The following is a 26,154-nucleotide window of genomic DNA, read 5'->3' on the forward strand; positions in this document are numbered from 1 at the left end:
ATGTTAGAAAGAGAAAATGAGAAAAGCTTTTGTGAAGGCAAGAACTTGTTTAAATAGAGTCTGAGGACTGGTTGGGGGAGGTAAGGGGAGTAGGAAAGCCAGCTTCCTTCAAAGAGTTAAGGTAGGTTGTGGGATCATGAGTGCAGCACTAGTAAGACAACCACTAATTAAGTGCCTTTTAATCTTCTTCTCCTTTTGAGGAGTTTCACCTATGCTTGCTTTTGTGTATTTTCTAGATTTATATCTTTTTAAAAAAGTAGACAAGATCATGCTGCAGTTATTACTCTGCAGTGCGTTACCTAAGATAATAGTATATTTAATCAATCTTTACACATTTTATGGTACTCATTCTTTTTCATGGTTGAAAAATTCATCCCGAAGGTGTTCTTATTAATGATTCTTTAGATTGTTTCCAGTTTTTTGTTTTGTTTTATTTTTCTATTTAAAACAATATTGTCTGTGAGTCAACTGCTGAGCCACCTCTGAGAACATAAAGACTCATAAGATGTGTCCTTGCCTTCAAGGAGCTTATAGTGTTTTAATATTTGCTGAACATTTTTCCTTTGGACAGTAAAGGACATCAACTAGTACATTAGCAGACAATTGTGAGTGATAATAGTGACAATGATGATTTTGAAAGGGTAAGAGTTTCCAGAACTAGAATGTTGACTAGATTTTTAATACTTATAGTTAGTAACAGCTAAGAAAATGTTATGCTTTTAATATCTCCTGGCATATCAATTGCTATCTTTTAAAATAATTGAATGTCTTATTTTACGTATATGGAATTATGACTTAGAAAAGGGATGGATAAACCACACTTTGTATTTCCTTTATTATGCTGGTAGCCTTTAGGGGTAGCATTTATAATTAAAATGTATAGAGATGCTGAAGTTAATCTATATTTATCCTTTTACTACAATTTCTGATCATATCAGTAGCCCTCTGAAGTGTGAAAGAATCATGGGCATTTGGTTAATGAATTGTGCATTGTTGCTGTTCATTCATGGAATTTGCTCTTTTATTATATTTGATGCTTCGCTTAACAACAAATTTTGCTTTCTCTGCATTTGATATGTTTTTACCAAATTATTCCTGATTGTATCCATTAATCTTTAGTCACATTTGACAAAAATAAATTACTGTGATCTTTTAAAGTTACCAGTAATAATTAGATTTTTCAGGACATCAAAGTTTTGGGGGAACCACTAGATGTTAAAGGGGTTGTATAAAAATGTTTGCACAAGCTTTTTGATAAAATACTATGCCCAAATGTAATTTTGGTAATGGATAAACAAAGACTGTAGAAGGAAGACAAAAAGTCATGAAGTTTTCATGACGAACATTTATTTGCATTCTTACCATCTGCATTTTCTTCATGAATCAATTTTCATTTGCTTCATTTGGGAATATTATTTTATAAACATAATATGCACAATTCTCTGCACGTTCTCCTGCAGTTCTCTAGGATCAATAGAAATTGCTTCTGTTTAACACCTCTGTGGCCAGTCCCTGGGCAGAGGCCCAGCCTCCAAGCACAGTGATAGGCGCTTTGCCCCCAAAGAGAGCTAGAATGAAGAGAATCTGATAAATATAGTCACTCCCTCATGATGCTTCAAGATGTTTCAGTTCTGTTTGTTCTTTTATGTGACTTTACCAGTATGTGTCAGAGATCACTTAATACATTTTTTGGTTTTAAGTCTGATTTATTAACTTAAGCTTTATGGCTTTGATTCATATTCCAGAGAAGACTGCCTCTTACTGGAAAAAAACATTAACTGTAGTTCTCTGGTTTAACAGTGTATATGTACTTTTAGTTTATGGACGGTGCCAGGCTAGTAATTCCTGAATTGTTCCTTCATTTCGTCAAGCTTAAGATAGTATATAGTGAGTAAGGACCCAGGCTATGAAATTATAATGAAGTGGCATCAACTAGGTTTTATCTAGCTAGCTCCATGACCTTCAATAAGTGTCTTAATCTTATAGAGAGGCTCAAACTTCTTAGACATAAATGGAGGGTAGCAACAACACTTCTGCATAAATAAAGGTTTATGAAGGGAAGGAGGTATGTGCATTCCAGAAGACATGTAGAAAAGGGAGAACCATGGAAGATAGTGAATTCTGGGAATTACAGGTCTCCACCCCACCCTCCTACCACCACCCACCTTTCGCCATGAGGGTAGAGAAAATCCTATTTCAAGACAGTAGAATTGCAGCAGATGAAAGTTTGCTATTTGCCAGACATTGCTAATTAGACCAGGTTGCAAATTGCTACTACACTTGATCTGGAAAGTTAATGTAATTTAGTGATTATGTTATAAGTGATTGTCTTTGACAGGAGTGGGGTGGGGAAGATTTGAGAAATTGTGCCAAAGTTATCTGGAATAATAAGCCTTTGATATTTACTAGATTCATTTTGAAAAAGCATAATGACAAAGGAGATAGAGCTCTAGCAGATATTGAAGTGTATTCTAAAGCTATTTTAATTAAAATAGTTTGCTAAAGGAATAGAGAGGTCAGTGAAACAAAAGTAAGGGCCTAGAAATAGATCTAAATATGGCACATTGAGAATATGGTAAAGGCAGTATTTCATAGCTGTCATTATTGGTTATTTAATGTGATGTTGGAATATCCACTTTCCCAAATTTATGTATATATTCTGTTTATCATGCTCCATGTGGATCAAGAATTTAACAATAAAACACCACAAACTTGGATTAGAAGAAAGTATATGTAAATTTTTTTAAAAATGGAGTAAGAATGATGTTTTTAAGCATGATGCCAATAAAGCAAGTTTCCTTTTGGAAAATCCTGTTAAATCTCATTTCATAAAAATTAAAATTTATTAAAGGTAGAAATACATTTACACATGTGAAATTGGAAAAATAACATGAGGCAGCATTTGTTTCATACTATTTTAAACTTTTTTTGTTGGTTTAATATGTCTATAATAAAACACATATAGATGGATTCTTCCTTTTTTAATACTTAACAAATAGAATCTACCTTTCAATAGGTGCTTTTGGCCCATTTCTGTTTATTTTGATGCCATATGCTTTTATTTTGTATTTTTTTACCTTCCATCTTTTTTTGCTCCATTTCCTTCCTTCCTTTCCCCCATATTAAATCAGTTTTGTATTGCTCTCTCTTTCCATATTAAAATCGGTAGATATAGTTGCTGCCATCTTTAAGTCCCATCAGAGCCTTTTTTTCAGAACCAAGTTGAGATTCCTGCCCTGTTTTGATCTTGGACATCCTACCAAATGCCCTGGCCTGACTGCTGCTCTCCAGGCTGTGCCCATCTTCCCTCCTGCTGGGTGTGTCCCAGCAAATAGTCCACAGCCCCAGATGGCTGTTAACCAAGGCTCTTCAACCCTTTTTCAGTCCCAGCATTCCAGCACTGGTCTGCCTGCTTCACCTCTCCCTGCAAGGGAGACTTGCATTCCTCTTGCCTTTCAGGAACTGAAATCCTGGTTACCTTTGTCTGTTTGTAGACCTAGATTCCACCAAGAGAGAATCTTTTGGCCCAACTACTCTGTTCTGAGTTTCTGCTACATTTCTAGTTCATGAATTGTTTATTTTTGAGTCAACCATGCATTGAAATCTGTGTATGTATGTGTAGGAGTGTGGGTTCATGCACGTGTATACATAATTGTATCTTTGTTTGGAGAGGCAGAGGAGTTTAAAGCTGCACTTACAATGGTCAAAACTTACAAACTGGTCAAAATTTTACTTATAGCAGCATTTATAATAGCAAAAAGAGTGTGGCTGGGTTTAATAAATTGGGTACATTCCATTATCAAAAAAGAGGTTTATAAGTATAGGGAAAATGGCTAAAATGTATTGTAAATTGAATAACAATTTGAAGAATGAGTTTGTTAGTTTTACTTGTGTTTGAAGCAAAAAAAAATACACAGGTTCATAAGCACAGGAAGTTTTTGGTAGAATATATAGAACACTTTCTAGTTAAAATTCATTGGCTTTTGTAACTAGGAAACCAGTGGTGTATTATTCTTTCTTTTCACCCTTTTATATTGTTTGGATATTCCTTCTCTTTTAAAACATTGGTTGTTTCTAAAATAAAATAGTAAAAATAGAAAGGAACAACAGCAACTCCCTTACTCCCCTGAAACTGCATTACTATAATTAATGTTATGACTTAATACATTTTTGTGCCTCCATAAGCATGTGTGTGCTTAAGGAACACAAAGTACGTTAATATATTCTAACTCAACAGTAGTATCTCCATTAATGGTTTATTTGTTTCCAACATAAAAATAGAAATAGGTATTAAGTAACCAATCCAATATTATACAGTTCTGTAAAATGTTAACATTTACTGTTAGAAAATACTAGGTTTAAAGCACAGGAATCCTGATCATGGGGATTAACAAGGCAGGATTGCTTTGCAGCCTTACAGGAGTGTTATTTTTTAGAGAAATTGATCCTTCATATAAAATGCTCAGACTTTGAGTTAATTCCTTTTCTTTCTTTCTTTCTTTCTTTCTTTCTTTCTTTCTTTCTTTCTTTCTTTCTTTCTTTCTTTCTTTCTTTCTTTCTTTCTTTCTTTCTTTCTTTCTTTCTTTCTTTCTTTTTTTCTTTTTTTGTCTTTTTGCCATTTCTTGGGCTGCTCCCGCGGCATATGGAGGTTCTCAGGCTAGGAGTCGAATCAGAGCTGTAGTTGCTGGCCTACGCCACAGCCACAGCAATGCGGGATCCGAGCCGCATCTGTGACCTACACCACAGCTCACGGCAAGGCCGGATCCTTAACCCACTGAGCAAGGCCAGGGATCGAACCTGCAACCTCATGGTTCCTAGTTGGATTCGTTAACCAGTGAGCCACGACAAGAACTCCTCCTTTTCTTATTAATGGCAATGGCTTTCTGAAATCCAAAAGTAAGTGCCCAAAGCTTTTCTAATGAAAACTAAACTCCCCTTTCCTTAACTTAAATTGTTTTTCCTTCATGTGGCATGTGGCTTTAATAACTGCTCAAACTACTAATGTACAGTGTCTAAACTTTCTGATTTGTGTGTTATTACCTTGATGCCTCTGATAGTTATTCCATAGCTATTACTCTGTCCTTTCTATTTAAGAACAATTAAATAATACCACATCTGAAAATTTATTCTGAAGAAATGAAGATGCAGAGTTTAAACAAAAATGCAGTCTTGCAGTACTGTGATAGTGAAGGTAGGAAATAACCTTTGTATGCTCAAAAATAGGGAATTGCGTAAATAAATCATTGAAAATATTTAATGTATTACTATTCACACATTAACAATGAAATTATAGAGAAATATGTATTGACATGGAGAGGTGTTTACAATAAACAATGTTAAATGAAAAAATAAATGGAATATATCATATGATCCAATTTTGGTAAAAATGTGCATATGTAATTATATACATAAACAGAAAATGTGAACATTTAAACACCCAAATGTCAACTGTGGTTATCTCTGAGTGGTGTGATTACAGGAGAGTTTTATTTTGTTCTCTTTACTTCTCTGCATTTATTATATTGAGCGTGTTTGCATGCATAATAAGATAATCAGTAAAAGGTATTAAAATACACTTCTGTTCTATTTCATGTTGTGAAAGTTAAATGTCGTACCATTCCCCCCCCCCCCTTAGATGGTAATTATCCCTCTATATTCATCCAACTGTCTTAATCCATAAGTTGGTTTATTTGGAGGTGCCTGGTAGCTAGACTGTCTCACTCAGGGCAGAAAAGGCAAATCTGTAAAGACCTATGTTTAGTTCACACCCCTGGCCCTACCCGGAAGATACAGTTTTTATCTAAGAGATGGAAAAGATAGGCTGAAGATAACTGAAAGGTGTTACAGTTATATATATATATATATATATATATATATATTTTGTATATATATATATAATATATTTTGTGTATATATATATATATATATAATATATTTTGTGTATATATATATTTGCTTTTTAGGGCAGCCTGTGGAGGTTCCTAGGCTAGGGGTCAATGTGGAGCTGTAGCCACTGGCCTACACCACAGACACAGCAACACAAAATTCTGAGCTGCATCTGCGACCTGCCGCACAGCAGCAACGCCATATCCTTAACCCACTGATTGGGGCCAGGGATTGAACCTGCGTCCTGTCCTCATGGATGCTAGTCATACTCATTACAGCTAAGCGACAATGGGAACTCCTGAAAGGTAGATTTCAAGTTGACTTTCTTCTTCTGCTATAACTAATATTGTTATTCCACCTAAGAATTTCAGAGTGATCTCATTCCAAATATTAATACTTAATACTTTACCACTACCATGAAAATTCCTGAGAATACCTGCTAAAGCCATCAATTATAAAAGCAAGAAGTCAAATGATCATACTACTCCCAAACGTTCTGGTTCATCTATCTCAGTGATAGAGTGTATTGCTTCCCCCCAAAAAAAACGAAAACAAAAACTATTTCTCAAAAAAATCTTAAATAAGTTCAGTGAATTATCATAAATGTACAGAGAGAGGCCAGCCCTTCACTGCCGAGCATATGGGAGGTCATTCTTTTTACTCTAAGGAAAGATCTTCCCCACTGCCTCAAATCCTCAGCCAGACACACTTGCTTGAAGCTTGGATGCATTATTTTTTATCTCTTCCAAATTTAATTATTTTACCTAAGATGCAAAATGTTAGCATTGACTGTCACTTAAAAATAATGTTCCTTCTCTTCGAGAAGATAAAAACAGCACTTCTGTTCAGTTCATTGCTTTATACTTAAAAACAAAAACAAAAAAACCCCAAGCTCTTAATTTCAGATTAGAGGGGAAAAGATTTTTTAAGAGGTGAAACAGAAAGAAACATATTGGGTAATGGAACCACACAAGACTGTTAAAAGGCTTTAAAAAATTATTGTCTTTGCTGTAGTCAGTTAATCAGTTAAGGAAGAAGTGGTTATAACTTCTAATAATGTCTTGATTTTGCATAACTTTCCTCCTTCCTCATTCCGTCTTTCTTATCTAACAAAAAACAAGAAATCCAGGACATTTAGCATGAGAACAGCTGAAACATTTTTAAATGTTTTCTTCTTTTATTTATTATTATTGTTATTATTATTATTATTATTTTGTCTTTTTGTCCTTTTAGGGCCATGCCCTTGGCAAATGCCCTTGGCAAATGGCTAGGGGTCTAATCAGAGCTGTTGCTGCCAGCCTATGCCAGGGTCACAGCAACTCCAGATCCGAGCCACATCTGCGACCTACACCACAGCTCATGGCAATGCCAGATCCTTAACCCACTGAGTGATGCCAGGGATTGAACCCGCAACCTCCTGGTTCCTAGTCAGATTCATTTCCGCTGTGTCACGATGGGAACTCCTAAATGTTTTCTTTTTTTAGAGTTTTAGGGTATGTGTATGTGTGTGTGTGTGTGTGTGTGTGTGTGTGCATGGTTCCAAAACTTGGTAATACTTTTAGGTTACATGGTGCTTTAATATATCAATTTAGCTATAACTTTAGAGACTAAAATCATTTCTCTTCAGAAATTCTGGTGGGTAGCTTGACAATAAGTCATTGGAAATAATGGGACAAGAAAAAACAGCCTGGTTTGACAGAGAAGCTCATTTTAAGTCTTGCTGGTATTCACTAGGGTTTCTCACATAAGTGCATGTGAATAACTTTTTAAAATGTCCAATTCTTGCAAAAGCAGTTTTGAGGCTTTAAAGTGTTAGCTCTCACTTAAATATCCTGAAATATCTTCTGGAGATAGCCTGCTCATTCCTCCAGTAGTTCCCTGCCTCAAACTGTGTCAGTTTAAGAAAAAAAAAAAAAAATCCACCCTAATGACACAAGCCCATAACATTCTGTCTTCTTATCACTCTCCAATACTGCCTTCTGCCTTTGAATCACCATTGCCCTTCTCATGCTCTATGGCACCAGTCCCCTAGATGGTCTCCTGCCTCCAGCCCCACCTTCACCTCCACCCTCTTAATCAGAGAAATCTTTATAGAACATTAACCTGATTTCTCAGCTTAAAACATTTTGGTGGTTCCCCTGATAGGCAGCATAATAGTATTTCATATCTACTGTGTACCCGCACTCAAGCCTCAGTAACAAGCAGACCCTGAATAAGCTGGGCCATTCAGTCATTTGCTTTTCTCTTTCTTAAGCTTATCTTTGTCAGTGAGAACTCCCATCCTCCTCCCCTCCGTACATTTGAATCCATCCTCCTTTGCAGACTCAGACTTTCTCGAAGACCTATCCAGAGACATAATTAAAAACTCCTACATTGGCTGTCATTATCGTTCATACAGGGGATTATATCATTAATAAACTACCCTCCAAATTATGTGACTTCAAAAACGACATTTATTCTCACACAGCTTCAGTGTGTCAGGAATCTGCTTCTGCCATGTCCTGGGCCCTTGGCTCTCAGCACTTCCTAGCAACTCACGTGGTGGTTGGCAGGATCAAGGTCCTACAAGTTGTTGGACTAGGTCTCAGTTCCTCATGAGCTGTCGACCAAGGGTCTCTGTTGGTTCCTTGACTCAGAACAAGACAGTTTGCTTCATCCAAGCAGAAGAAAGTCTCTTGTAACCCAACTGCACAAGTGACCTGCCATCATCGTTGCTGTATTCTGTTGGTTAGAAGCAAAGCATCCCACACTCTAGGCTACTACATTACCTACTAGGAAGTGGAATAACTGAGAACTGTCTAAGACATCTTCTTCCACAGCCTCTGAGTACCTTTGGGCAGGTGGGAGCCATGGGCTGAATGGGAGGCTGCTTACCTTCTCTCAGTCTTATGTCCCTGCCTCTCATGGTGTGGGCATGGTGTGGCATTAACATGACCAATTCTAAGATTGGAAGAGAGGTGCATTTTAAATAATTCAGCTCTTAAATGCCATTTGAAAGTCAACTCCCTCGTCTGATCTTCAACTGAAGAAAAAATGGTCTATTTTAGTGCTGGAAGAACTCTCTGTGTTGGACTTACTAAGAAAAGGAGATAAGGGAGTTCCTGCTGTGGTGTGGTGGGTTAAGGATTTCTCATTGTCTCTGCAGGGGCTTAGGTTACTGCTGAGGTACTGGTTAGATTCCTAACCCAGTGCAGTGGGTTAAGGATCTGGCATTGCTACAGCTGTGACATAAGTTGCAGCTGCAGCTCAGGTTCAATCCCTGGCCTGGGATCTCCATTTGCCATGGATGGGACCAAAAAGAAAATAAAAAAGGTGATAGAGCTCACTAAGACAGTGCATTCATATGAGACTGCAGATGTAATCTTGAGCAAGCAATTTTGGGTTTATGCACTTTAAGATAAGTGTCCTCTGCATTTTCAAATGTAGCACCTGTGATACTTTGCTTCATTTTGTTCACTTACCTCTCTTTGGTCTGGGAGTTACTTGACAGCATGGTCCATGTTTATTTCATTTCTAACACCAGCACTTTGCCTGGCACTTAGTCTTTCAAAAATATGTACTATCATGATGCAATTTTCTGTGTGTTTAATTCATGCTGTGCTAAATTCACTAAGCATTGCTAGGGTTTTCGTAGCTGAGAATTCTGCAGATCTTTTTCTGCCATAAGTGCTTAAAAAGAGTGACCTGCGTCTATGATACCTGTAATTTCTCTGTTATTTTGCTAGTTCATTAGAGCATTAGCAGTTTTTGCCCTTGAATCAAAGTTCTCTACTTCTCTCTCCTCAGTTTCCAAATATTTTGTCCTTTTGAGTCAAGGGAATTGCCCTGATTTTATGATGACATTTGGGTACGATATTTAAACTGTTAAAAGTTATAAAAACGACCCTTTGGTATTAAATGTAATAAATGGCTCTGAATTGAATACATGCACAGGTTCTCTTATATGAGCTTTGTGAGCCCAAACTGCTCCAGTTACATATTCTTATTGTAATTGGATTCTATGACATTCTCTCATCCCCCAAGAGTATGCCAGGCCATGAAAATTCCTCCTGGCTTGGTGGTGATGTATACTATGGGTCTTCTGAAGTTTTAGATTTCATCTCTAACTAATGTATGGGACTTGTACAACTGGCGGTCTTCCCAGCCCTGAAGAGGCAGGGCTGTCTGCAAGAAATCAAAGCGAAACAAAACTTCTTTCATTCCTAAGAGATTTATTGCAACCCTCAAAGAAAGGGAGTGGAGGGGGGCAGGGAAGATTTCTAGAACTCACCTGTCTTTGTTCAGCCTCACCTTTACCCAAGTATATTGTCTTTCTTTGCTCATGGATACTTTATACTGGGTTCATTTTTTTCTGGCTTGCTTGTATTTTTCTTTGTAATTCTATAACATTGTGCTTTTCATGTCTTCAGTTAGACTACAAACTCCTCAAGGTCAGAGGTTATTCTCTTCTTTCTTCTTCTGTTTTGATGTTTTTGATCTCTTTTCCCATTTTATACCCACTCCTCACACCACTCCAGAAATAGGAGCTGGCATAAAAAGGGCCAGACTATATTCATGGATGATGCGTTCAAGTTGACTGGTGATGAGGGGCTGGCATGTGTCTGGACAGATGTAGTGAGGGATGCATATGAGTTCCCAAAGGCATTGTGACAACCCTGAGTTCACTCTACATGGATAAAAATGGGTGCCAGGCTCCCCTTCGACCCTTTAAATGCACCCGAGTATGTTACTGCCATGAAATTGCAGTGTAATATTTTCCAGTTGTGATTCATTCACAGTTTAATATGCTTCTAGTTCTGGTTTGACTTTTCCCCCAGGAAGAGACTAAAATCTCTTCATTATAATATAGACAGTGTACTGCACTTTGAATACAAATTTATCCATGTTCAGAGTAATTTTTCTTGTGATTGTCTCTACCCTGGAGAAGTGCCTTTAATGAATTACATACAAATTGTGTAATTTAAGAAGTTAATTTGGTTTTCTGGTTACACAGGACTAAAAACAGCCCTTGTAGAAAGAGATGATTTCTCATCAGGGACCAGCAGCAGAAGCACTAAATTGATCCATGGTGGTGTGAGATATCTTCAGAAGGCTATCATGAAGTTGGATATTGAGCAGGTAATTGTGTATGCCGGTTGTTAAACAAAAATTGCTACCATGCTTTTTTTCTACCCAATTAAATCAGGGTTTTGTTTTGTTTAGTTTTAAATGGCTTTAAAATTTTTTTTCCTATTAGAACTACCTATTTAGTGTTTTCTGCTGGAGTGTCTTTCAGGAGAGGTGTGCCATGCCAGTTCTTTTTTTCCTGTAGCATTATGTTGATGGGTAATCAGGTTTTGTTTTTTTTTTTTTTTTCCTACACAGGTATGTCAAAAGAAGCAGATTTACAAAATCACTTTTGGATATGCTACCTTTTAGCAATTGTGATTGGGTTTTTTTTTTCTTTTTTTTTGGTGGTTGTGAGTTTTTTGTTTTTGTTTTTGTTTTTGCCAATGGCCACTAAGTAGCTCCTTCCCAAGCAGTTTCAGGGCAGCTATGTTGTAATACATGAGGAGTATTAAACTGATTCTCTTAACTGCAAATGCAATCATACCGCATATTGTCACTGACATATTCTTAAGGGAAAGATGATCTGAGTCATGCTTTTTTTTTTTTTTTTTTTAATGTCACACTTTGTTGTGTCCAGTCTGCCACCATTTGAAAACTGCCAAGGCAGTGTGGAAGATGACATTTCCCAGAGGGTTAAAAAAAAAAAAAAATCCACTGAACTCCCTATCTGCTTTTCATACATGAAAAAAACACAACAGCATAACTTGACATTGTCAGCTTTGAATCTGTCCTCTTTTCTTACGTGTCTGTTTGGCTTCATGATAGACGCAAAGAAAAGAGCATAGGATTTAGAATCAGATGCCTTATGATGTGTTTCAGCTTATTTATTCAATTTCTATGAGCCTCAGTTTTCTTTTTTGTAAAATCACTATTATGATATTAATATTGGTCCTTCAGAGACAGGAAATGAGGACTAAAGAATTAAAGATAAAAGCTTTTAAATAATCTATGAAATACTGTGCAACTCCTAAGTATCATCTCTGCTTGGGCTAGTGGAGTCAAGAAGGAAACATTTAACATGAATTTAAACAATCTGTTATCTCTTACATGAGAAAATATTAGGGGAGACTGAGAAAAGGGACAGTACAGAGAATGCATGATAAATTGTTACAATAATCTTGTAACTCAAGTCAGGAAAATATCTTACACCTGGGAACTCTGACAGCATGTTTTTCTCCTATGCAAATACAGTTAAGGTTTCTAAAAAATCTTTCAGGTTGACAGCATGATGTATTATTAGAAATTTGATTAGGAAGGAGCTATCCTCGCTCAGAGGTAGAGAGGTTTCTGTGTATCAATCAGTTGGCAGGGTGTCTATTTGCCATTTGAAAATATTATGATCTGTTACTGCCAAACTAATTTTCTCTGTTTTGCTTTTCAGTATAGGATGGTAAAAGAAGCCCTTCACGAGCGTGCCAACCTACTAGAAATTGCTCCCCATTTATCAGCTCCATTGCCTATAATGCTTCCAATTTATAAGTAAGCCTTTTGGTATCACCTGTATACTGTTTACTTCTCGAAGTCAATAGAACAACACAGTTATAATGGAAATAGTTCCTCAATATGATTTCTTAATTTTAGTTTAATTGGTTTAATTGGTCCTGGTAGTTTTAATTGGCCCTGATTTTTAATCCTTATAAAATATTTTCCTTGCTTGTATTTTAGAATGTGTCCTAAATTGCTTTCTGCTGACCCACTTCTCAAGACAGACCTTGAAGGCAAAGAAAGTTGTGTTCTGTATTTATCATTAGTTTTTTCCTCTAATTTCCAGGAGAATACAGAGGAGCAACTACTATTTTCACTGGGGAACTCCATAAGAGGGTCATTTGCAGACTAAACTGCAGAGCCAGAAAGAATCCTCCTGCAAAATCTGAACCTCTGGAATGCTCAGAATGCCTCTTTGTGTCATTTTAAATTCCCTAGTTAACCCAAACTGAAATTTGGTTTGGAGGTGTCAGATTATAAATTATTAAACCTAATATTCCAGATATTTAGAGGTTTCCATGAAGGTGCCCTAGGTTAGAATACAAGTAATAGGAAAAAGTAGATTATGTAACTCTGTTAGCTCCATGAGTGTTATGGAGCCCTTGGAACAGATTTTATAATTTTTGTCTGTATTTTGTCATAAATTGCTTTGGACACCTTAAGCCAGTGATTCTCTACCCTAGGTATTCATTAGAGTTACCCAGCCCATGCCCTAGTCCAGTTAAACTGATCTCTGGAACCACGAGGCCCAGCATCTATATTCATTTTTCATGCACCCCAGAAAATTCTAATACACAGGTTGAGAATCACTGCCTTAGAGATGATTCACTTACATATATAATTCAGTGGGGCTGCTGTCAGAACAGGCAGACACTTATTTCTTTTGCAGTACACTTCTAAGAATACTTTGCTTTTCTTAATAGAAAGTATCTTATTACCTAAAGCAACATTTTATAATGTTGTACTGTGTTTCTAAAGAAACCTTTTCCCCTATTTTTGCTATAGGTGGTGGCAGTTACCTTACTACTGGGTAGGAATCAAGCTATATGATCTGGTTGCTGGAAGTAATTGCCTGAAAAGCAGTTATGTCCTAAGCAAATCAAGAGCGCTTGAGCATTTCCCAATGCTCCAGAAGGATAAACTGGTGGGAGCAATTGTGTACTATGATGGTATGTGGTGCTTTTTTTTTTTTTTTTTATGAAATACTTTCCTCTTACTCATGACCCTTCCAATATATTCTTAATGAGATAGTTTTGCATTCTCATTAATGCTAATCTTACACAGCACACACGCACACAACGGACACACATGATCACCGTTTCCTCTCATATAAGCTGAAAATCTCCAGGTAGTGTTTTGCTTTTAATTCTGTTTGCTTTTGCATATTCCTTTTCCTCTTTGAATTTGACTTTGTATCTCATGGTTGGTTTGGTCTGTTTTCCATCATTGTGAATTTGGACCCCACCTTCATGCCATTTAATCTGTTATATGTTTGCCAATGAATATATTATAATGTTGAAAGCAGCTGAGGATGTGTTAGGTTTTCTAGATGAAACCTCTATTTTCAAGGGGTTATAAACCTAGAGAAAAATGCCCCCTAGGCCAAAATTGACGTATTTGTATTTCGCACAGGACACAATTCTTGAACATATAATTTATGTGATGAAGGCAGATGAACATCATTCTATTAAACCAAACCCTCAGTTTTTATTGCTTATTTTATTGTTGTTAGATGTTTTCTAACAGTGGCATTATCTTGTGCCCATTTGCCATGTGTTCAGTGTTCATTCTGTGTATGTGTGAACAATTTAATTTAATTTTGAACTTATTTGAAGGAACTAACCACTTAATATATCTACAGACAGACCACAATACCATATAAAACAACATGGGAAAAGCCACTTATGAAATTTTACTGTAGTTTTAAAGTGTGAATGGAATTGGAAGCTAGTCCAGGGATATCTATTTGTAAGGAAATAGCCAGACACAGATAATTGCACATGTTCAGAAAAGTCTTAGAAATTTTGTGACACAAAGGACAGCTTAGGCTCTTTAGCTCAGTAAGTTGTTTTTTTTTTTAACTCCCATGATGTTTTCTCAGCATGAAGAATTGTTTTTTGTTATTTTATTTTTCCAGGAGACTTTGATATTTATACTTCATTATATGGGATCTCCTTAAGGCGACCACCACCTTTTTTTCCTCTTTTCAGTGTTAGATTTCTGAATCAATTCAACTGCCTACCAGGCTTTCATATATAAATATAAAATGTGTATATGCAGATGGAGCAAAGGGGACAAATTCAAGATGTGTTAGGAACAACAATATTAGAAAAAAATGTTAAGGGTCTTAGACAATCATTAAAAGCTAGAAAATTCACAGGTTATTTATTTATTTATTTATTATCTTTTTAGGGTCGCACCCACAGCATATGGAGGTTCTCAGGCTACGGGTTGAATCTGAGCTGTAGCCTCTGTCCTGCACCACAGCCACAGCAACGCAGGATCCAAGCGGTGTCTTAGACCTACACACAGCTCACAGCAACGCTGTGTCCTTAACCCACTGAGCAAGGCCAGGGATCAAACCTTCATCTTCATGGATGCTGGTCAGATTTGTTTCCACTGAGCCACAACGGGAACTCTGAAAATTCACAGTTTACAGTGATTTTTAGCATCTAAACACCACAAGGGTGGGAGCACTTTACTTTTTGGGTGCCTGATTGAGCCTACATGTTAAAGGACAAACTTAACTGTGAATTTTCTTTCTCTGCTGCAGACTCATAATGTTAATCCATTGTGGTTTGTTGGGTGATTATATTAAAGAGGTTTTTGGTCCAGGAGAAATAAGGCATTCTATAAATGACCCCCTGCCCATCGTGACATGGTAGTATTTCTTCCCTTTGCCTCTTAATTTTAATCCCTCCTGTGCAAACTCTCTCAAGTACTTGGTCCTTTTCTCTACCATGTGGTACCTTGAACACTAACGATTATTTGTTACTTTTTTTTACATCTCCTTAAGAGGAATGTTAGTAGGTATCATATGTGAATGTGTGACATCCTGTCTTATGTTGATTTGATGTTGTTATGAATGATAGATTCTTATCACTTCTACATGGAGAAACCAAGGGAAATCTACGTCACAAAATGCAGGAGGAAGAAGAATTTTGTTAATCTAGAATGCCCTTTAGAGCTTGTTACAGGTTGCAAAATTAAGAGTTCAGTGAAGATTATTTAAAATTTTTATTTTATTTTTTTTTTAGGGATACACTCGTGGCTTATGGAGGTCCTAGGCTAGGGGTCAAATCAGAGCTGTAGCCACTGGCTTACGCCATAGCTATAGCAATGCCAAATCTGAGCGGCGTCTGCAACCTACACCACAGCTCACAGTAATGCTGGATCCTTAACACACTGAGTGAGTCCAGGGATCCAGCCTGCATCCTCATAGATACTAGTCAGATACGTTTCCGCCGAGCCATGGCAGGAACTCCTATTTAAAAATTTTAAAATGATTATTTAAAATGATTTCAAATTGATATTTGAAAATTGATTTTGAAAACTAAGTCTTGAAAGAGTAAAAATAATTTAGTCACTGAAAGTAAATAATTTCTTTTCTAACCCTGTTTAAAAATGATGTGGGCCCAACTATGTCATGTTTGAGATAAGACAAAACAAGAATGTGAAACACAGTTCAGTTCTGTTTTCATAGCTATATTCACAAATAGAGAAATTCTTATTTTTAATGGTATGATGAACAAATTAAATATCAACATGGAAATAAGGTAGAAAGGAGTATATAGTAAAGAATTAAATGCCATAAATATGTGTTCAGAGAAAGGAAAGGATTACTTACCCCTCAAGCAGAAAAATAACACTATTGTCCTGCTACCAAAGTATTTCAGAGAGGAAAAACACTTCCCAAATATATACCATTGCAACTGAAGTCTAAACATTGTAATTTATAAGGTAAACCTTTCTGGAGTTCCTATTGTGGCTTAGTGGGTTAAAGACATGATGTTGTCTCTGTGAGGATGCAGGTTCCATTCCTGGCCTTGCTCGGTGGGTTAAGGATCTGGTGTTGTCGCAAGCTGTGGGATTGGTTGAAGATGCGGCTTGGATCTGGTGGTGTTGTGGCTGTGGTGTAGGCCACAGCTTCAGCTCTGATTCAACCCCTGGCCTGGGAACTTCATCCATATGCCACAGGTGCAGCCATAAAAAGAAAAGAAGAAAATATATAAACCTTTCTTAACAAGAGCAAGAAAAAATACTTTTCTTAAATAATCATTATGAGAATATAATAATAGCACTCACCCAAAAATGATGTCAAAATGCATTTGGGCTTTGTGAAATAACTTTTTTTAAGTTACAAAATAATTTATTGGGGTGAAACTCACATAACACAAAATTAACCATTTAAAAATAAACAGAAATAATAACTTTTATAACTCCCACCTTGGAAGAATCTTGTTTACAATGAAAAAATGGCTCAAGTAATTAAATAAACTTTTAAAAGCTACAAGAAGTTTTGCTATTTAAAAGCTCTTACTAGTAATACATCACACAGCTACTTCAGCATCAGTGAAAAATGAAATATAATCGCATGAAAATATAGTCAGTCAGACTAGTAAACCTCACTGTTAATGTGGATGGACCTGGCTAAGACAATCTTTAAGATTCTTTCAACACTGAGATTTTAGGAGTGTAAGGTATTCCCTCTGAAATACAAAATGTACAAAGGTGAAAAATTTTAATTACTCATGCAAACAGTTTATCTTAAATAAATAGTGATGACCATTGCCGATGATTAAGGCAAAATCTTTTCCTCCACAAAAGTCCATAAAGGTAATTAAAATAAATTTCATACACTTTTTTCTTTTTATCTTTTTTATTGAGATTATAATTGACATATAACATTATGTTGGTTTCATCTGTACAATATAATGTATATATTTGTATATGTACTTGTATATATATTGCCAAAGTCTAATTAACATCAATCACCATACATGGTTGCAAACTTTTTTCTTGGGCTTTTAAGATTTACACTCTTAGCAACTTTCAAATATATAATACAGTGTAATTAACTCTAGTCACACTTCTCTACATCACATCACCAGAACTTACTTATCTTATAACTAGATGTTTATGCATTTGACCACATACTTTTCAATGTCATAATTATAGTGGGTATTCTATGCTTGGCCATAGGTATGATCCATTGCCATATTTTGTTGTTAACCACTGAAAAACAAGCTCACATATGTGGAGGAATAACTAACATCTTTTTCAGTATAGGTAAAGTAAATGTCAAATTTCTCAGTAAAATCCGTAAGAAATGAAAGTTGGGATAGGAAGTGACATGTCAGGTTATATTTTCTTTTTATATTTTGTTAGAGAAAATGAATAGTCACCTCACTGGATTTCAGATTTAGACATGACCTAGTGTTTCCTCTCTGGCCCTCATCATAGGCAGCCACTGGCTGGACCCTGTCTGTCTGTGGTCATCACCACTGATAAGGAGGTTTCCATGTAGAGAGTGTGGTGACCAGTGCAACTTTCCCATGTTCTAAAAGTGTTTAAGAGATGACAGGCTTGGGTGCATTAGCAGGCTGTGAGGTTCTGTGAGTCAGCTGTGGAGGGGAGCCAGTTTCCTCAGAAACTTCCCTCATCTTCCTCTGTCAACTTAACTTCAGTCTCCCTACTCCCAGAGAAGATAGGTTCTAGTTGGACTTTGGTCATCCAACCCAATGCACAGAAAATGAGATATAATTAAAAATCGTTAAATATTTAAAGCCATTAGATACCCCCATTAAGCTTCCGTAAAGATGAAACTAGAGAACAAAATTACAGCTTTAAAATTCTTCCTTCTGAGAATCCAGGCAGTGACAGAGAGGGATGTCTGTTACTTCATACCCAGGATGCCCTTCAGTATTCTTTAGGCACATATGAAAATAGCAACCTATGAGAAATTACATTGGCTTTCCTAATGTAAATAAAACTTGGTTATAGTCATGTTTCTGAGGGGGAATTAAAGCCCAGGTTTCACTAGAATATTCATTTTTATTCCAACCTAAAACTCACAGCATACAAATAGATGAATTCAGCTTGTGAGAGAGCAAAGCCAATTTAATCTCTGGCTCCCCTGAGGTAAATGTAGTTCACGGTCCTGCCCCCACCCCAACCTCAGCTATAATCCCTGGCTCCTGGAGGTAAAAATGCACTGAAGTGAGGAAAATTCTGCAGCAGGATATAATGATCCAAAATGACAGGGACAATAATGACAATGAATTTCATGTCTCCCAGTCATGAGCTGGAGATGCTTGACTAGGCTGACTTATACAATTAAATTGTTACAGGTACAGCAGGAGATGCAGTTAGCTGTGTGCTTTGGGGAACGATGCCTCCAGCAAAGGCATATTGTGGAATCCAGACTCTTTTGTTAGGAACAAACTATTATTCCTCTAGGCATGCGCCCACAATTGTACACTTTAATAAAAGAAAGCCTGGGTTAAAGACAAGTCTTTTAAGGTGTTGATTTTATCTACTTTGAAAGCTTAAAAAAAATCAATTACCCAATAACAAAAGGGTGTTTTTTTTGTTTTTTTTTTGTTTTTTTTTGGTCTTATGTTTTTGTTTTTCCATTGAGTTCCTGGAACATAAGTCAATCTAAAAATGGTGCCTTTAATCCTCATTTACATTATTTGCAAATGCAATTGTTGGACTATAATTGGGTGTTACCTATTTTAATTCTGAGAAACATGTTAATTTCTTCAGAATAGAAACAGGTTGAATAAATAGCTGAATAGTATGGATTTACAAACAAAATAGCAGGTTATTGCAGGTTTGGCTATGGGCTTCTTAATGCAGTTCTTATGAGTTGTTATGGTGATTCTAATGTAGTTGTGTGAGCCTCCGGGGTTGCATAAGACCATTCAGAGGGGGTAGGAAGAACATATTAGAACTTTAACTTATCTCTGTTTCTTCCAAATTCCTTAGAAATGTCTGTCTTACATATATTTAAATGTCTCTAATGTATGTAAGTACAGTAGTACAGATATGTAATTTATAAATAAATATCCATAATGGGGTTATATGCTCACATTTACTGTGCTTCCAGGCTACTCACCTTGATTTTTCTGTTTGAACCACTGGATTAGTAATTCGTCATCCTTTTATGTCTTTTATAATTGACTAATTTGAATATTTTCGAAATAGATGTATTTAGCAAGAGGAAAAATACCTCTTTCTCTGAAAGCATAAACATTACCAAATCCCTTTCTTCGTTTCTCAAGGTCCAATTTCTGTGAACTTTGACTGAGGGGAGGCGGTCTAAAAAAAGAAAAAAAAAACCAAAACCCTATTGATTAAGAGGGGGCATTATCTTGGGATCCTTAAAATAATCAAAATTTGGCATGATATATTAGAATATGTGTTTATTTTTGTGTTTGTTTCCTTCTTAAAACCAAAATATAATAAATTCAATTTAAAACATGAAGTTCTATTTGCCAGCAGTTCTCAAGGTTCCCAAACCTTTTCAAATCCTTATTACTATACATACAAAGGTTTTGTGTATATGTATCAAAAGTAATACGTATAAAAGGATACATATAACACATATATAAGTTGTCTTCCTTTTTTTTTTGCCTTTTTGCTATTTCTTTGGGTCGCTCCCACGGCATATGGAGGTTCCCAGGCTAGGGGTCGAATCAGAGCTGTAGCCACCGGCCTACACCAGAGCCACAGCAACGCGGGATCCGAGCCGCGTCTGCAACCTACACCACAGCTCACGGCAACACCGGATCTGTTAACCCACTGAGCAAGGGCAGGGACCGAACCCGCAACCTCATGGTTCCTAGTTGGATTCGTTAACCACTGCACCACGACGGGAACTCCTGTCTTCCTTTTTTTATGTAAACATTTAAAAATAAACTATTGTTTAGTTTGTATAAGTAAACTTTGTACAAGTGTAATGTGATGTGTTACATAAGTTGATAACAGCTCTTTGGAAAACACTCAGTAAATTTGAGTAGGCATCCATCTTGTGATTCAGTTAATTCTACCAAGTATATGCCTCAGAGAAACTCTTACATGTGTCAACCAGGAGATATGTACAAAAAGTTTATTGCGGCACTGGGAATAACTTCGAGAAGGGAAAGAATTCAAATATCTATCAAGAGACAAATGAATAAATATCCTATAGTGTGTTCACATAATGGAGTAAAACGGAACATTGAAAATGAATGAACTAAGTTAAGCTGAACAATAGGGATGAGAAAAGATAGGTTGAAAGTGCCGTGATAACTCATCTCACAGTTTTTGTTTGTTTGTCTTTTTAGGGCCACACCTGCGGAATATGGAGGTTCCCAGGCTAGGGGTCCAGTCGGAGCTGTAGCTGCCAGCCTATACCACAGCCACAGCAACACAAGATACAGTCCTTGTCTGTGACCCACACCACAGCTCAGGGCAACACCGGATCCTTAACCCACTAAGTGAGGCCAGGGATTGAACCCCAGTCCTCATGGATGCTAACTGGGTTCATTAACCACTGATCCATGACAGGAACTCCTCATCTCACACTTGTAAGCATCATAGTCATATTTGAAAACTGCCTTCCAAAGTACTGTAGTATAGTTGAAACAGTCAACATTATGGAAGTAGATGACTTAGGTTTATAAACTTTATTGAGTTTTGAGGCCTACCTTGCACATCTATGACTTTAGGCTTATAATATTTTGCTTATGAGGTATTTTGAGATTTAAATGAAGTAGTAAGTGTAAAATAGTAAATATAAAAAATTATTTAAGTTTTAATTGTTTCATTTGGGTCAGTTTTATGGATTTCTATGGTTCTAAGATGTCCCAAAGTGAAGCATCAGTTCCACAAATGTCCTTTTGTATATTTAAGATTTGCAAAATGTACTTAGGAAAAAGGAAAATACTGGGCACGTAAACATGCTTCATATAAGTATCTTTGAATTTTAAGGGTTAAAGAGCACATTAAAAGAACTTACTCTAAAACTGTCTACCTCTTAGATGTTGATTTAAAACCTATTTAATATTTTCCTTGTCCATATGCAGTTTTACACTTATAAATTAAATGAATAATTTTTATCTTGATTTCCTACTGTCAGCTTTTCCATTGTATTTTCTCCTCTTGTTTTCTGTGAGTTACATAAATGAAACTGACATTATTGCTCATATAGCAGGCATATATTTTGCCCCCGAATGCTGCCTTTTTGCTATTCAGTGTATCTGGATACCAGCTAAGGCTAAATGAAGTTTGACATGTACCCCTAAGAAATAAAACTTATAAATTGTGGCTTCAAAGGAAACCTTGAATAAATAGGACACATTTATGTCCACCCAGGCTAACATCCAACATATGCTTTAGCTTCCTGATGATGAGGCAGAGCAAAATAGCCCCTAGGAAAGTTTGCGATTTGTTTATTGCTCATTTGACCAGTGTGTATTAATACCTCTGTTCATTCTCTTAGAATTAATTTTTTTTAAAGAAAATCAAAATCACGCAAAAGTAGATTTGATCAGGTGTAGCATACTGAGGTAGTAATTCGTCTGTACTCTGCATAAAAAAGCTTAAAAACAGTGCTAAAATTCACCAATAGAAGGATATGTATGTTTATATGTTGTTTGATCAGATAGTTTTGGTGAGTTTACAGTAAGCTATTTACCCGTCACACTCTGTGGCTCAATTGACCCTTTTCAAAAAGATGCGGGATTAAAGGTAAAAGCTAGTGTATCAAAAGTCTCCATGTACTCTTTCCTCCAGTTTACTCCTTCATCCAAAAAATATTTATAGAGGTTCTATTTTCTAGGCACTGTGTCTGGTATTAGGACCAAATCCATTAAGGTCAGAGTTCTGAGCTTTCAGGTTTTGAGAGAGTTCACTGCATATATTCCAAATATTGAGCCAAACACATGGTCCCTACCACCAATCATGTTTTGTGTTTGTGTAGCAGAGCATGGATTTTAAAACATTTTTCTCAGAGCTCCCGTCATGGCTCAGTGGTTAACGAATCCAACTAGGAACCATGAGGTTGTGGGTTTGATCCCTGGCCTTGCTCAGTGGGTTAGGGATCTGGCATTGCCCTGAGCTGTGGTGTAGGTTGAAGACGCTGCTCAGATCTGGCATTGCTGTGGCTCTGGTGTAGGCCGGCAACTACTGCTCCGATTGGACCCCTAGCCCATATGCCATGGGCGGGGTCAGAAAAGATGAAAAAAAATTTTTTTTCCTCATTAATTTTCTGAGTTGTGTAAACTCAGTACGTATCCTGGAATGGGATAGCATGATTCCTGTTTCCCACGAGAAGGGGCAGCAAAGCTGAACATCTGGATCAGTGTTTTGGACGTGTGGGGATGTGAGGGTGATTTTTTTCTTGGCTAAAAAAAATGAAGAACTTTGCAAAAATTATGTTTATGACATCAGGGCTTTTAGCTACCATTAGGTTTTAAGTTTGTCATATGCTTTAACAAAAAATAGCCAAATAATTCAACAAAGTATATCCATTTATTTTGCAAACAAAATCCTAGTTAGGGTTTATATATGTCTGTTCATTCTTTTTAACTTATAAATTTCCCATCCTGGAGTTCCCATCTTGGTGCAGCAGAAAAATCCGACTAGGAACCAGGCGGTTGCAGGTTCAATCCCTGGCGGGTTCTATCCCTGGCTTCACTCAGTGGGTTAAGGATCTGGCGTTGCCGTTAGCTGTGGTGTGTAGGTCACAGACACGGCTCAGACCCAGTGTTGCTGTGGCTCTGGCAAAGGCCAGCAGCAACAGCTCCTATTCCACCCCTAGCCTGGGAACCTCCATGTGCCACAGATGCGGCCCTAAAAAAAGACAGAAGACAATAAATGAATAAATAAATAAATAAATAAATTTCCCATCCTTTTCTGTTTCCTCATAGTTTGATTAATATTTCCTGTATTTCTGTGCAGTGGTTGTTAAGCTAGTTCTATTAATCTGTTGTTGCACAAGAAACAATACCCACACTTAATGACTCAAAACACCAAAGGACTCTTTCAGAGTTTTGAGGATGGTTGAGCTCAGCTGGGTGTTTCTCACTTGGCATGCCTCCTCTGGTTGCAGTGAGGTGGTGCCTAAGGCTGGGGTCTTCTGAGAGATTTCTTACTTACATGTCTGGCTCTTGGGCTGAGAAGGCTGGAAGAGCTAGGGGTTGGCCCTGCATCTCTCTCTCACTGTGGCTTTTGCATATGATGGGTTGGATTTAAACATAGACTTCTTATGTGGTGGCTGGCTTACCCCAGTGAGTGTACCATGAGACCATGACTTAAATGCAAAGCGTCTTCTGACCTAGCCTTGGAAGTCACACAGGGTCACTTCCACCACATTCTGTTAATTAAAGTGAATCACAGGGGCATTCCAGTGATTTAAGGAATAGGACATTACAAAAGCAAGTAAAACAGGAAGCATAGTTTATTAGGGAGAGGTTGGATATCTTTGGTGACTAGTTACAGGAGACTGGATCAAATTGTTTTATCAAAAATACTTTATAGGTAGTGGTGTGAAATTTCCATCCAAGTCTTTTGACCTCTTTTTTTATTTATTATTATTTTGCTTTTTAGGGCCACACCCTTGGCATATGGAAGTTCCCAGGCTGAGGGTCAAGTCAGAGCTATAGCTGCCAGCCTACGCCACAACCACAGCAATGCCAGATCCCAGCCGAGTCTTCGACCTACACCAGAGCTCACAGCAATGCCAGATCCTTAACTCACTGAGTGAGGCTAGGGATCAAACCCGAGTCCTCATGGATCCTAGTTGGGTTTGTCACTGCTAAGCCATGACAGAAATGCCTCTTTTAATTTTAATCAGTCATAGTTGTTGTCTAGATCAATTATATCATTAGAGGTTAAAGGGTTAAAAATGGTACTCTTCTAACTCTTCCATCTAACTTCAACTATTAGTTGAAATACTTATAATTTCCCTGTATGAACTCTTTGCCTACCTTGAGGGATATTTTGTAAAAAATGGAGGATAAATGCTTCTTTCTATTTAGGTAGTAGTTTTCAATAATAATGAGTTAGTTTTTTGGTATCCTTTAAGTGTGATGGGATCTTTTGTATTATTTATTAAGCTTGTGATTTTAAATATATTCAATATGTGTCAGTCTGTTAGAGTTATTAATGTTCTCTGGCCCATGGGCACCTCTTCAAGTTGGCTCCTGAGCCGTTTTTATAAGCTGTCACTGGTCTGTGATGACTTCTGTGTTATCTGCTATGATAAGATATTCCAGGCTCATCTTGTAATTTTCCTGACCTAGACTGGGAAGCAGCCATTTTTCCAATAAGATTTGACTCCTTCCTGTAGGAAATTGTAGTTAAGAGACCATAGTCTACTTGCTAGATTATTTGCTGTTTCTTGCTGATTGGTCATTTCTAGGCCTTTCTGTAGAAAGAGTTATGAAAATCTTTTATTTAAGGAATAAAAATCTGATAAATTCCTGGGCATAGTTATACTTTTAAATTCACAAAATACATGGATTCTATTTAATCTCATCACTCACACCTCCAAAAATGCTATTGCTGAAACCAGTAAGATTTTTGCAGTTTTACAGTTGTTGCAGTTTTGTTGTTATTGTTGTTCTTGGAGTATACACCAATGGGAATATATAGACAAATTACTGTCTTTTGAAGCTACTTGACATAGTTTCTATTGTTGTGGTTATGCCATCAACTCAAATCACATCACTTTAATTTTGCTTAAGATCTTTAGGGATTTGCCTTTTTAAAGCTGTGGTTTAAAAAAATTATGTAAGATACAGGACTTCAAAGTCAAAATAAGAAGACTATTCAAATAAGTCTAGCTTTTCTCCCAGTTTACTCACCCCATTTCCTCCTTCTCCTTAAAAGATAATATTTTTAAAAATAATATAGTTTTGGCATATCCTTTTATTGTGTATGTGCATGTGTATGCATATGTGTGTATTAAATGTACATTCGTATTTGCTTCCCCCTCGATTTCTTAGATAATAGTGATACATTGCTCTTCTCACCTAATATAATGAGTGTTTCATTCCACAGTAGTATAAGGAACCATATTGATTTGAAAAGGTGAATTTAAAAAGGATCCAAGAATGCAATTTTATGGAATTTAAATATTATAGTCATATTAGTGTTTAGATAAAAATATATCCATTGGTATAGCCATAGCCATCAATAAACCACATTTTCAAGTTATTTTTCTTTTTATAAGTGAAAATGAAATTTTATTTCCTTTCTTTGGGCACCACAAAACAATAGTGCATCCACCAGTTATATCTGTATAGAAAGATTAAAACTAGGCTGTGAGTCTCAAATGCTCTTATTGTCCTTATGTAAAATGTACTCTGATTTGTTTAAATTTGCTAAAACTAGTTCATATAATCTGCTTGGGTCAAAAGCCCATCTGCTAAGTCAGACTAAATAGTCATGTTAATTATAGTCGTTTACTTAGATGGGTCTGTTTTATACTAACACATGAAATTACAGACTTCTTAGAGAAATTTTGTTTTTATATTTTTTATATTAATGGTGTATTAAACATTTTTAGACATGAAACAATAATTGTGGTTTATGTTTAAAAGGTAAATGTTTGAGAGATTTTTATGCTTTTGTTTTAGAGACATTGGGAAAACACACCCCCAAGAAATAGGAGACATGTTTAAA

The 26,154-nt window shown here is 36.6% G+C and overlaps 1 protein-coding gene across 2 annotated transcripts in view; it reads left to right on the top strand.

The window, feature by feature from the left end:
- Positions 1–26,154, top strand: part of GPD2 (glycerol-3-phosphate dehydrogenase 2) — a 134,004-nt gene that overhangs the window by 51,646 nt on the left and 56,204 nt on the right. For both annotated transcript variants that reach the window (XM_047772655.1, XM_047772656.1), the window contains exons 4-6: positions 10,880–11,004; positions 12,377–12,474; positions 13,486–13,649. In XM_047772655.1, coding sequence (XP_047628611.1) covers positions 10,880–11,004; positions 12,377–12,474; positions 13,486–13,649 — 387 coding nt within the window. The remainder of the gene's footprint in view (positions 1–10,879; positions 11,005–12,376; positions 12,475–13,485; positions 13,650–26,154) is intronic.

The sequence above is a fragment of the Phacochoerus africanus genome, chromosome 3, assembly GCF_016906955.1.
Source record: "Phacochoerus africanus isolate WHEZ1 chromosome 3, ROS_Pafr_v1, whole genome shotgun sequence".
NCBI lineage: Eukaryota > Metazoa > Chordata > Mammalia > Artiodactyla > Suidae > Phacochoerus > Phacochoerus africanus.